This window comes from Sminthopsis crassicaudata, chromosome 4, assembly GCF_048593235.1.
Source record: "Sminthopsis crassicaudata isolate SCR6 chromosome 4, ASM4859323v1, whole genome shotgun sequence".
NCBI classification, from domain to species: Eukaryota; Metazoa; Chordata; class Mammalia; order Dasyuromorphia; family Dasyuridae; genus Sminthopsis; species Sminthopsis crassicaudata.
This window is the reverse complement of record NC_133620.1, coordinates 149,724,176-149,738,715: the sequence shown is the minus strand read 5'-3', so window position 1 is coordinate 149,738,715 and position 14,540 is coordinate 149,724,176. Positions and strand designations below refer to the sequence as shown.

The following is a 14,540-nucleotide window of genomic DNA, read 5'->3' as shown; positions in this document are numbered from 1 at the left end:
AAAAAATGTTCTAATCAAATATATTTGAACAAATGATGATGAAAATTAAATTTATCTTAATTGAATTTCCTTTGCCTGTGTATCCCTATAATTAAAGCCATATTTCATTGTAATTACTGTGTCAATATCTCTGCACTTGGCTCAGTTACTTTGAGAGTAGAATTTTGACAATATTAAATCCATCATTACCCTGCTTTTCATCAAGACTGCTGCATGTTAAACTGATGTTCAGATGAATAATAAAATAAGACTTCTCCTAGCATTGTTTAGGGATATTTTAAGATTATATAAGCAAATTAGCAATATCATTTTGTCTACTACAGCTTCACATGGAGAACATTTATATTTGTGTTCTTCTTGTGTTTAGAAATTACTTTCTAGAAATAATTTATTTCCTTCATTAAGTGATTTTTAAAAAATCCCTCCCCACTCAAAAAAAGTAACTTGTTTAACTGCTTTTGCTTTACTTATTTGGAAATAAGGTAAACAATTTTACATCTGAATTGTTGCATTGTACTGAAAAGAAATTATGCTGCCAAAACTACAGAGAAGAAGGCTCATTAATTGTTGTTGAGCCAAGATAATTAAAAAGCTGTTAGCTTATGGTTTTTCTTTCTGTGATTAGAAAGAACTTAGAATTAAGGGTTTACACAAATTGTTAGCAATTTGGCTTTGAGATCTGTACAAATGTATTTCCTTCAATAGAAAGAATGATAGTGGTTCCTAAAACAATGGAAGACTGAAAAGCTTAGAAAGTTAACTCAGAAAACAAAACAAAATAAAAAATGTTTAATTATAGTTCTTATAGGGTTTCTGTTAGAGTACATGTAATGTGTTTCCAAGCAATGTATTTGGCATTTTTAATAAAAACATCTGTCAAAATTTAAATTTTTACTATCCAGAATCTCTCTTCCTGACAGGTTGTAGAAGAAAATTTGTTTTGACACATTGTCTCTGAATAGGAAGGTAAACTCATATTGAGTTCATAAAACTAGGCCACAGATTCATAATGTGTCACATTGAAAGATTTTTTTTTTTAATTTAGCGATAAGCTTATAATTATGATTGGCAGACATAGTGTGATTTTCTGCAAATTAGGTATAGTTTAGCCAATTAGTTGATGGTCAGGTATCTTTCAATATTTATGGACTATATATTATTGAAGAATTTTAGAGTTCATGAGTTGACTTCCTTAATTTTTTCCCCTTTTAAATGTTTTGGTTTCTAAAATGGATTATGATATATAAAGTACAGCAATTTTTATATTTTCATGTTTGTGTGTGTGTACATATGTACATATAATTTTATGTGTATATGTATACATCATGCGTGTGTGTGTGTATCGAGAGAGAGAGAGAGAGAGAGAGAGAGCGCGAGAGAGCGAGAAATGAGAACTCTTAAGAAGATTGAAACCAAACTGATCTGTTTCTCTGTTCCAGATCTTTTTAAAGAGGTGGCAGGTCCTACAGAGATGTGTGACCAGAGACAGCTAGGTCTTTTGCTTCATGATGTCATTCAGATCCCTCGTCAACTTGGAGAAATAGCAGCTTTTGGTGGTAGTAATATTGAACCTAGTGTTAGAAGCTGCTTCCAACAGGTAAGAACAAGAAAGTCTTCATATCAAAACATTCCCATTACTTTTCTGTTCCTTCTGGCTTCATTCTCTCTCTCTCTCTCTCTCTCTCTCTCTCTCTCTCTCTCTCTCTCTCTCCTCGTCTCTCTCTCTCTCTCTTCTCTCTCTCTCTTCTCTCTCTATCATCTCTCTCTCTCTCTCCTCTCTCTCTTTCTCTCTCTCCTCTCTCTCCTCTCTCTCCTCTCTCTCTCTCCTCTCTCTCTCTCTCTCTCTCTCTCTCTCTCTCTCTCTCTCTCTCTCTCTCTCTCTCATTTTTTTTTAGTCTACAGTCATCACCCTAATCATCTATATTTCCTCATTTTCTAGTTCCTGTTCTAGTTTCTGCTTCCCTATAGATCTGAAACTTGACATCCAGTTCCATCTGTTCCCAAGGCTTTATTGGGATACAATATGCTTTTCTTTAGTGGACAAATGTACTTTACCTACAAGAATGCTGTGAGAATAACATGATCTATTTGATATAACATGCCCTGAGCTTTTCAAAAGTAAAAACATTTTGTAAATAAAAAATTGAATCACTGTCAAAGTATCATTTTGTCTTGATACATATTTGATCAAAGAATATTAAATAGCAGAAAAGAGGATCAAATACATAACGTCATAAGAGAGCCTGGAGATTATTTAGTCCAATCCTCTAAGGTCTTACAATTGATATAGAAAGAGCCAGGAAATCACAGAGCTAGTAAGTGGTGTAATTAGAATTGAACAAGATCTAGCCCTATAGTGACATAGAGTATACCACTATGAAATTTTATGCTGCAAAAACGTAGTTCAAAATTAGGGAAAGCCATTTATGTTGTATATAGTATTTATCAAGGACAAGTAGCACCTTTAAATATTAGTGTTATTGTATATGTGTGTGTGTGTGCGTGTGCGCACGCGCGTGTGTGTGCATGTGTGTGTGTGTGTGTGGTGTGTGTGTGTGTGTGTGGTGTGTGTGATTTATCTATTTATTTATTTGCTGAGGCAGTTGGGATTTAAGTGACTTGCCCAGAGTCACACAGTTAGGAGTGTTGTGTCTGAGGTCAGATTTGAACTTAGGATCTCCTGATTTCAGGGCTATTTCACTTTCCACTGTGCCACCTAGCTGCCCCCATTACATAGATTCTTCTCCTCCTTCTTTTTCCTCTCTTCCTCCCTTCCTCCCTTCCTCCCTCCCTTCCTCACTCCCTCCCTTCCTCAGGACCTCCTGACTTCAGGGCCCCACCTAGCTGCCCCACAAACAGTATAATTAAGGCCAATATGTTTATCAAAGGAATAAAATGTATGACTTTATTCGTTGGGAAGGGGAAGGTGGGTGAAGAATGAATTTTGCATAAACTTTTTCTTTGAGCTGAAAAATGTTACAATCAACCCCCCCAAATTTTTTTAATCAACTTACTTCCTTTAGGAAAGAGAGAAAGTGCAAATTTGCAAAACCTTGCAATTACCATCTTTAAAATTGTGCTGCTAGGATTTGTTTTCACACACAGGAAACCTGTGTGAATTCTCAGCCACAAGAGAATAAAGTAATCAAAATTTAATCATGCCCATTTAGATATTATTTCATATCAAGGACAGAGACCTAGCAAGTTTTGTAGAATGTCATTTTGTCATCTAGAAGTTTTTACAAAATAAATTTGAAGAAGCAAATAGAAAACCACTAGAATTTCTTGAGTATTTCTTGAATATTGCTTTAGCAATAATTTTATGGTACTTTTGAAAACTATAAAAATTAATCCTAAAGGATAATTTCTTCTTATTCTATATAACTGTTTCTATTTTTACTTGTTATAGAAATGTAAAATTTTAGCAGAAAGAATCTTAGTAATCATGAAGCCTGGCCTCCTATCTCATCCATGAGGAATTGAGATAAAGAAAAATCAAATGATTTTTGTCTTGGGTCACTAAGCTTCCCCTTTGTTGACAACCTCCAAATGTGCAAAATTCCAAGGAAGGTCTATGAAATTGTAATACATTTTGATACAAATGTTCAGTTTTTATCTCTGCATTCATTCAAATTCTTCATTTAAAAATTTTTTTTTCTTTTCTTTTTCTTTTTTTTTTTTTTTTTTTTTTAAACAGAATCACAATAAACCAGAGATAAATGTTAAAGATTTTATAGATTGGATTGTGTTTGGAGCCACAATCCATGGTATGGCTGCCAGTTTTACATCGAGTAGCAGCTGCAGAGACTGCAAAACATCAGGCGAAGTGCAATATCTGTAAAGAATGTCCTATTGTTGGCTTCAGGTAAGAGAAGATTCCTGGTCTAGATCTGGGGTCTCATTATGCTCCTTCCCTGTTGTTATGGCACTTTGCCTTCTGTTTTACTCTGGCCCTCATTCCTTCGTGTACTCAGACTTAGCAGTTCTAAGTATTTCTGCAGAACTGCTATATTGTGGTAGCACTTTGTAATCCATGACCTTTCTGTAGGTTACAAAAGCATTCATGCACGATTACTCCATGACTGACAGGGGAAAAAAATTAGCAAAACAACAAACTATAACCCTTCCTAGGATTCACTAGACTGTTATAATACAGAGAAGCTGAGGTATTTTCTGTTTTTTTGAGATTCACACCTTATACCTCCTAAATTGGTCATTTAAAACTATTATTTGATTTATTATTCTGTTGACTTTCTAGTCTTAGAAAAGTAGTAATAATACTTAAAAGTACGCATCCATATGTATTTTCCCTCCTAAAAGATAGATAATTAAACATACCAATATAACACCTGTATTCCTCCATAAACATTTCTTGATAAAATGAAGTTATTACCAAAACAGAGGCTTAGTGACTACTGTTATTCAGTTGTTATTGTTTTTTCTAGTTATATCTGACTTTTTGTGATCCTATTTGGGGTTGTCTTGACAAAGATTTTGGAGGTATTTGCATTTTCTTGTCCAGCTCATTTTATAGATGAGGAAATGGAAGCAGGTAGGGTTATATGACTTGCTTATATTATAAGTGTCTGAGGGCACATCTGAAATCTTGGCTTTAGGAGTGGCACTCTATCCATGAAGCCACCTACCTTCTCTAATGACAAATGACGATAAGCTAATTATTATTATTATAACTGACATTTATGTAGAGCTTTAATGTTTGAAAAGTGTTTTATATCCATCATCTTGTTTGAGCTTCCCAATACTCCTGCCTAAAGCAAATTTATCTTCATCTGTCCTAGTTTTGACCCTGATTATTGCTTGCTCCAGTGACCTTTTCCAAGGTCACTCTTCCTCTTCCAAGATATATATTCATCAGAGATGTCATTGGTCAGAGAGAGTATTCTAAGATTCTAAGATTATTCAGGTTTTTCCACTTGCCATTCAAGGAGGTTAACATTAAACATTTGCAAATTGAATTTAGAAACATAAAAATGGCATAAAAAATTTTAATAGTGCCACTCAAAATTTCATTCATGCATCTTCAATTACCCAGATTAGTAATTAGAAACAACACATATTTATAGAGATATACAAAATAAATACAAAGGGTTTTTTGATGAGGAAGACACTAGTTTGGAACATTTTTTTGAGGGGAGGGTTTCAAAAAGGATTATTTTATCCAGTAGCCTTTGAAATAATCTAGTAATATCTTTTGACATTGGCCACAATTGTCTTCTTGATTCAACCTAATATATATTATCAGCTGGTTTCCCTTTCCATTGCAGATAAGTAAAAAATATTGCAGTGCTCCAAAATATAGTTCCATTCCTAAAAACACTTCAAAGTTAACGGTCCTTTTAGATGTTGTTAAGAATGTTATATTTCATTCCATAAAAGCCAATGCTCATCTAAAATTTAATGTGTGTATACATTTGTATGTATACATGTATGTATGCATGTGTGTACATATCCACTCACCTACATACACATACTCTATCTATCTATCTATCTATCTATCTATCTATCTATCTATCTATCTATCTAAAATCTTCCTTTTGGAATATGGGATGCAGAAATGATGAATCCCTGAATATATTTGGTTCCAGGATTCTCCCCATATGGGCCACCAAATGTTGGAGTATAGAGTTGAACCTCTAGAAATATATTGGAATTTCTCAGCCTGAGTATCTTGAGGTATATAGGCTATTTCCATATTATGAGAGCTTTTATTATATTCCATTGATTGGTGAGCCAGGTTCCAAAAGGGAATTTAGGAGTTAAGTAGGGGAAAGATGCTGACTACATTCCCTAGCAGAATTCTTCATTAAGAAGGGGGAAGATGCTGTAAGGAAGAAAATCCCATAGGCTAAATTCCTAATGAACGAGTAACACCATAAGCCCAAGTTTGTAATGAATTAGCCCTTGTGATACCTAGTAGATGGCTAACACTAAAAAAATTTAGCAGGATATTATGCCATTGATTGGTAGGGTAAATTCCCAGAATGGAGTTAGCAAAGAAGTGGGGTATCAGTAGGTTCTTTTTATAGGAGAAAACTAACCTTCAGGGTTGACATTTATAGTTAGATCTTCTGATAGAAAATGTGAGGTCACGATAATTTTGTCAATACATAGTAATTTAGCAAGGACCCATTGTTATAAAGGCCCACTTAAGGACAAGATAATCCTGTTAATGACCCTTCCTTGCTTTTCTCCTGGAGTAACTGTGCTATTTTAATTAAGGTCCACTGCTATAAAGACCCTCTTAAATTCAACTAAAGCTTTCTTCTATCAGCTGCCACTCCCAGACCACCTAGTATCCAAGACCAGGGCTCTTATCCTTATCCCTATCAAGCCTATATATTAAATCTCAACAACTGTACTAAGATAAAGTATTCTTCAAGTTAATTTCTTGGTTTGGAAACTATTTTTGCCAAGTATCACTAGAGCCATTACGGGCTCCACAATACATTATCATACAATATAATTTTATAATAAACTTTGAAATCAACTATGTTTATTGTATGTTCCCTCTTTTATATCAATATACATTACAAAGAATACATAAATGCAATATTTAAAAAAATTAATAAGAAATGAAAGAAGATCAACTTGGTGGCATTTACAAATGGTTAAGGAGGCTCAAGTGGAATATATGATAAAAGGTTTGCCTTGATATAGAAATAGTTTTGATGTATTTATAGGGTCAGGCACCAAATAATATGGTTTAGGAGATTGATTTAAACACCAAATGGATTTAGGTCAAATGAAGAATTCATAATGGCCATTCTTTTTGGCAAAAGGTTGGTTTATTTAGAAGGGGTTACAGGTAGAATAATATAAAATGAAGAAATACAATAGATACTAGAAATGGTAAATATGAAATAGAATTAGGAGAACATATTGTTAATTATTAACTTAATTATTTAATTAATTAAATTAATTAATAATTATTTATTAACTATATTTTCTCAGAACATAATAAATACAGGTTGTTTTATTAAAAATAAAACAAAAATATTTTATAGTAAATTATGGTATAACAGATACAATTAGCATTTTATTTAATAAGATGATATGAGAAATGAAGAAATATTGTAAATAAATGTAGATTAACCTTTCAGGTAATCAATCTCTTTCAATTCCAGCTTTGTTTGATCCTTTTCATCCTACCCTTACTTTCTGGTACTCTGACCAAATAAATGTAAATTTTGATCTCTGAAATGTAGGTTAGGAACCCTACCTTAAACCCAAATCACTCTGGCTCTCTTTGATTTGCCCAGGATCTAAGATTAAACCTCAATTGGTCATTGTTTGGACTCTGATTGGCTTGAAGTGAATGTAAAAATAATTGCTTCTGTTTTGGCTAGAGACCCTGAGGGCTTCTCCTCCCAGACTGAATTTTTTTTTTTTTTTTCTTTTGAGTAAGTAAAAGATTTAGGCCATTATAGGCCTCATTTCTTACCTATTGGGTTTTGCCTCAGTCAAATCTGAGACCTGGCAAGAACCTTAATTTTTAAAAAAAGCCAACGTCTCCCACTGGACCCAGAGGGCTCTGGAGGATAAAATGAGGCAAGTGACCTTGCACAGCTCTCCCTCACTTAAATTTAATTCACTTGAAAGTCATGACATTGCCTCTTTGATGTCATGGTCTTCTTCAAGAATGAAGGACAAATAACAGTTAACAATCTAAAATAATAGGTTATGGAATTTACATTGCTTTCTTTTGAGAGAACTTTTATGTTCTTAAAAGATTCCTATATTGCTCTTATTTAGCTTTGTTTCTATTTTTCTGATGTTCATCTTGTTGCTTCAGTTATTCATTTAAAAAAAAAATTGTACTGAAGATGTGACCAAAATTATGGTATGAACTTACTAAACTCACAAAATGTTCTTAGAAATGACTTTCCTTTTAGAACATTAAAAATTTAAGTTACATCCTCTTTGTCCAATTGAAAGAATAAGCATTGAGTGTCAATTACATGCCAAAGATTTAAAAGCATTCTTTCTCTGCAATTATATTTTGGAATTAAGCCTTCAGACTTTTTTTCACCTGAATATTTTTCTCCTTTTTACAGAATTCAGTCCAGTTATTATAGTTTATAATTGTCATATATTTTGAAAAAAGAAAAAAAAAAACTATTCCAATAGCTGATAGATGTAGACCATCCTTAAAAAGGGTATTTGATAAAATACCTTCTGTTTACAAATGTGCTCATTTAATCTAAGGAATTAATGGAATTATCCAAGATCACAAAGATACTATCTGAGGTAAAACTTGAACAGCTGAGGAAGCTTGACAAGAATTCTTTTTTTCACTAAAACATGTCTACCATGTTCCTTCTGTTCATGCAGCCTACCATGCAGCCTTCTTTGAATCTAAAAGAATTGTTCTTAACAAAAATAATAATTTGTCCTTCTATAAGTTCTGAATATATAGTTAGTTATAAATTTGTCTTTACTTTGCCCATTTTGTCTTCATTTTCAGAATCCTACAAAATGTTGATAGCATGCAGATACCCTGAATAACTTATTTAAACACATGGAAACTAGTGTCCTATCTTGATCTCAAATATTTTCAACCTTTATATCTAACCATTTCCAGAAAATGTTTTCATTAATTCCCCTAAAATATTCAGTGTTCCCTTTTTTCTAATGAGTAGCTAATTAGGTCATTACAAGAGTCCCACTCTTGTCAGAAATTGTCTCTGAAATTTGCCATGGTGATTTTTGAAAAATGGTATTTCTGTGTAAATGATCATACCATGCTAAAATATGCTGCCTGTTGAAGGTTACTTATTAGACCAATGAATTTAACTTTTTTTTCCCCTCCATATCCAGGTATCGAAGTCTAAAGCATTTCAACTATGATTTGTGTCAAAGTTGCTTCTTTTCGGGTCGAACGACAAAGGGTCACAAATTGCATTACCCAATGGTGGAATACTGCCTACCTGTGAGTACTAATTGCCTGGAATGTTCAAATGGATTGTTCTAGAATGTGTGTGTGCTTAGCACTTTTTTAGTTCACAGAGTAATTGTTGCTCAGTCATTAAGCAAAATTAATTTATTGAGCTCTTATTCATGTGTTTTCCTTATAGAATTGTTCTCTGAAGCAACCCAAACCTGATCTATTTTTAAAATATTACTTCATTACAAATTATCTTTCATTTTGATTCTTAAACTTGAATAATTTTCTCTCGAAATAGATACATTTAAATATTTTTCTTATTTTCTGGTAACATCATTTCTTAACTGCTTTTAATTGTGAATCAAAATGATTTATAGAGATTTATAACTCCTTTGATTCGAGGTGCTTCTTCAGGCTATATAAAGTTGAACTTCTGAAACTTTTTTACTTCCCATAAAACATAAATACATAAAATATACATTTTTTCCAGATTAAAACAAATCATAAAAATTCTGGGATGAAAGTTGTAGAAAATGTTTCCTTAAATTAACATTCGTTAAGTGTCTGTAAAGGAAAATAACTTTAAAATCACTTCCTTTTTCTCAAATTTTTTATCAGTGCAAACATAGGTCACTTTCCTAGAGGGAGAATTTAGGTACATGGTCCATATTGTATCATCTTGAAATTCGACCTACAGATTATAAAAATTAATGAAAAAATAAATAATAAGTATAAAATTAAAATTTATAAACATATACTTTTCTGTAACAAATATAACTTAAAACTAGTGTTAGATTATTTTTCAAGACATCATAATAATGGTTTTTTAAATTCTCTATTAGCAGTTTTTAAAAATCCAATTTATAGAATCCCTATTATTTCTTCATAATGAATGAAGGAAGTGTAAGACTCATCTCCTCTAAAAACACAAACAGAAAAGCTCTGGGTGTCTGTTGGTCTGTTTCTTTTGTCTCTTTCTTTTTTCCCTCTCTTTTCCCTTCCCCTCCTCTTCCTTTCTTCTTTTACTCTCCTTTCTTATGCCATTTGACAGATTTGGTGCTTCTTAATAAATTTTGATTAATACATACACACACATACACAAAGGGAAGAGAAGCTCACATCGTATATAACATGAACTCCTTAGACTCTATCTCATTCAGACAGTGCTCTGCAGAATGACTCCCCAGTGAACTTTAGACAGCACCAGCTAAGGCAAAATTCCAAGAAAACTACCGATATTGGGTTTTACAGCTGCTACATTACTGTCCCATATAGATGGCAGATGCTGCCCTCCTCTATCATGATTTCACCTGTGAGATGTGGGGTTGTAAGTTTTATGGCTATGCTACCTAGTGGAGCCCAGCAGAGAATAATAATACTAGAAGTCATTGTCATCTTCTGTACTGGGACTGCTATAGAAAACTGAGATCTCAGTTCAAGAAATAGGTTGAATCTGAAAAGTTGCCCATCAGTTCAGAAGCAAGCCTCTAATTTATGAATTAGAGAATCTTTATTCATTTTAAAAGAATAAATATGATATAAGTTTAGATAAAAATACTTGTATCCATAGAAATAGGCCATATTAAGGTCCTGAAGTTTGGTTTAATATAGATTGTAAATTGAATTTTATAAAAACTTAGACTTTTTTTTATAATTGTTTTGCTCGATTTTTTTTTCAGTATTTGAAAAAATATTTTTCCTTTCTTTTGACATTCTTAGAAATACTTTGAACTTTTGCTATTTTCTTTTTAAGTAAAATATATTTAAGGTTCATCCATCTTTTACCTAACAGTTCAATAAACTGGTTTAACTTCCATTTAAGAAAATGAACATGAATATGGGTTTTTTCAGTGTGGTGGTAGTAAGAACTACAGGAGTGCAGAATTAGATTAGACTGCCAACCTTGATTCCAATCTCACTGTGTTATACAACATACCTTCATTTGTACTTAGGAAAATGCTCCTTTCCTGTCACAGGCCTGAATTTAATCTCATTATTATACTTAACTGCCTTCTAATGGCTAAACCTGTCTACTAAATCTGAATGTTTACATTCTTCATAGCTTTCTATAGATTTATTTTTTTATTTTACCTCATTTTAAATCATCAAATTAAAAAAAAATCATAAGTAAAAAGGTTAGGGACAAATTTGGAAAATTCACACACACACACACACACATATATACATACATAGATATTTTACATGAGACAGCATAGTACAATAGATGGTACTGACTTTGTCGGCCTGGCCAAGTTTTTAACTTCAATATTTAAGCAACTCTCTAGTGCTATATATTACAGAAAAGGTGCCATCCTGTATTTTGGTTGAGGGAATTTCCTCATATAAAAAAAAAAAAAATCTCAATTATTTAATTATTTTAAAAATATTTAACTTAAATTTAAATTCTAATCAAAATGAAACAAAATTATAGAATTAATCAGATTCCTTGAGAAATAAATAGCAGTAGAAGTTATATTCTATCCTGGTGAATTCTACCACCACATATTAAGAAGGACATTCACAAACTGAGGAGCATCCAAAAAAAGTAAAAGAGGATGCCAAAAAGAGAGAATGGTTTGAAGGAGCTGAGAGTGTTTGACTTGAAGAAGAGAAGCCAAGGATACAATATTTATTTGTCTTCAAGTATATGAAAGTTTGTTGTGTGGAAGAGGGGTCATATTTGTTTCTATAGGTCTCATGGGGCAAAAATAGATACAATAGTTGGAAGTTGCAAAAAAGTAAAATGCAATCTTTACATAAAGAGCAATTTTCTAATAGAACTCATTCTGAAATATAGCTAATCAACCATCTTGTGAATAGTAGTGGATTTCTCTTCATTTGATAAGCAAAAACTGGATCCTTACTCCTCCAGTTGGTCTAGATGTCCCTTCTGATTTTAAGGTTCTTACAAGAATTCAGACATTTAAGTGATGTAAGATTAGACAGTGAAGAAGTTAATCAATATTACTGAAACTCATTTCTCTGTTCCTGATAGTTCTTTTAGCATATGGCATGCCACCTTTCATCTTAAGATGAATTAAAAATTTAGGTATCTATAAAATTCTATAACATAGGGGCAGCAAGATAGGACAGTGAATAGAACACTGAATCTGCGTTCAAATCTGGCTTCAGACACTTATTACTAACCATCCTGGGCAAGTCACTTAACCCCAATAAATTGCCAAAAAAACAAAACAAAAACAAAAACAAGAAAAAGAAAAAAGGAATTCTATAATGTGGTGGTTTCTAATAAAAAGTAGACTAACTTTGTTCTCTGCAAATTTAAATTTAAATATCATCTTTGACAAATCTATTCAAACTGAAGATAACCTAAGTGTTGTTCAGGTTGGGTGTTTTTTTTTTGTTTGTTTGTTTTTGTAAGTACTGTTAATCTGTAATTTGCTAAAGCATTTAACTAAAATTATGTTTTTATGGAGATGTATATAACAGGATAGGTAAAGTGTAAGAAAATATTAACATGACTAAAGATTTAACTCCCATGTAAAATACATATATACATATGAAAAGTAATTAAATTTACCACATTGACTATTTTAGGGTTCATTTTTACTAATATTTTGAAATTGGGAGTAATTTCCCCAAGTATTCCCTAGTTATTTTTAAACAGCAAAGCATTCTGTATATGAGATCCTGAAGATATTTTCATCAATTTAATATTTATGGATTCTCATAAAACAGATTTTTTTGGTCATTATTTTTTATCTTAATGAAAGGAGGAAAAAGAGACACCCAATGAAGAAAGAAGATAATTAAACTGAGGGATCAAATTTTGTTTTTCATACTTTAGATGTAACTTATTTTATAAAAGCTAGTCAGAAACAACTACAAATCCATATAGCTATCAATCAAAATACTTTTCTCTGTCATTATAATAATAGTATTAAAGTGCAATATACTTTTATCTTTTTGGTTTAAAAAATTGCTGCATTTTATATTTGTTATTATTTTTTTGAGGCATTTAATTTAGAACACTTACCAAATATGCAAATTACTCAAATTATTTGCAAATTATTTTTTTTTCTTCTTTAAATTACTTTCTGTTGTCTATCTGCAGGTAAACAAGAATTTGTGCAGATAAGAAAGTAAACCATGATTAGATCTTTGAAAGAAATTTTTCCTTTTGTAAATGTGAAATATGTTGCTTTAACAGCTTAATAATATCCAAGATTGAAGATCATATTTATCTAGAAGCATCTCTCTTTGTGAGAACAGTGGATGTAATATACTTTCCCTTCTTCATTACACTCTTTAAATCATGCTCCCAGATTGGGTCTCAAGGAGTTAATGACAGATTCTTTGTACTTCACATTATTTGTAATGTGCTTAACTTGATATTGGACTGAAGTCACAATTTGCTCAGAGCAGTGGTATTTTCTGAGATTGAAATCTCCAGCAACTTTGGACACACATTAAATACTCTAGTAGAGAAGTATATAGGTAGAGAATGGAAAACAACACATTACTCTGGCTTTCAAAAGCCCTAATGTCTTTTCCTTTTTCTTCTCATGCTGGTATCCCTGGTAAAGCTCATATCCCATAGAGCTATATGTGATCTCCTTGGAGAGCATCTTGTTTTTTCAGAGATCACTGGGGAACATGGTTGATACTGTGACTTGTCAATAGGACTAGCTGATGTCCAAATACATCACTGTTTAAAGAAGTGACAATGTATAAATATATATATGTATATATATATTTTTTTTTTTTTTTGCATTCTGTTATTCCTTACCACCATTTTCTCTGTGTTATATCGCTCTCTCTGACTTTAATATCTTTTAAAATTGTTTTATTGATTTTATTGATATTTTTGTTTCTTATGTAATCATTGTTATCTTAAGTAACCAAGCCCCTACCTCTATGTAGGGAATCAGTATTTTCAGAGGGGAAAAAAATCAGTATTGCTGACTAGTAATTGAAAAATATTCAATATGTAACATCTATAGACATGCTCCTTGCAGAAGGTAGTGTTTGAGCTTTGTCTTGAAAGAAAAGGAGGATTTTATGAGATAGGGGTTAGATCTTGCAAGAATAAGAGAAAGAACAATGCAAAGATGGAGTTGATGATGATGATGGGTATGTGTGTGTATGTATTTATGTATGGTCTGCCTTTTCATATGTATCTTTTTCTTAAATATGTCACTGTAAATGAGCAGTTAATTTTTTTTAAATCACAAAAATTATTGTCTTTAGTATTATGTCATTAAGCACATATATTTTTTAATATTTTGTATTGTTTCATTATATATTGTATAACTTCCTACTGTGTATTTCTAAGGAGTAGATATATTTGTAGGTTCCTTATCTAAAATCATAACTGAAACTTCTGTTTTAGAGATTACCAAGAATCACAATACTTTTTATTCTGGTCTTTTACTTAATTATATATGTTCTTGATTTTTTTGGTTGGTTCTCATTGTTGAGTTTGATTTTTTTTTTTTTTTAATTTAAACAGTGTACTTAAAAAATTAAAATACTATAGTCTTCTGTTTTATGATAAAAATCAGTCCATTAACATAGGAGGTTATAATTTGTTTTACTCTCTGACATCCTGTTAGATTATCCAGATTTTTGTAAATAAAGTGATATTAAATGTCTGAATCTTGTTCTGCAAAAC

General features: G+C 31.8%; 1 protein-coding gene across 1 annotated transcript in view; it reads left to right on the top strand.

Annotated features, from left to right (window-relative positions):
• UTRN (utrophin) overlaps positions 1–14,540 on the top strand; it is a 533,723-nt gene that overhangs the window by 466,625 nt on the left and 52,558 nt on the right. The window contains 4 exon segments of the mRNA XM_074309622.1: positions 1,440–1,597; positions 3,698–3,742; positions 3,744–3,865; positions 8,839–8,950. Coding sequence (XP_074165723.1) covers positions 1,440–1,597; positions 3,698–3,742; positions 3,744–3,865; positions 8,839–8,950 — 437 coding nt within the window.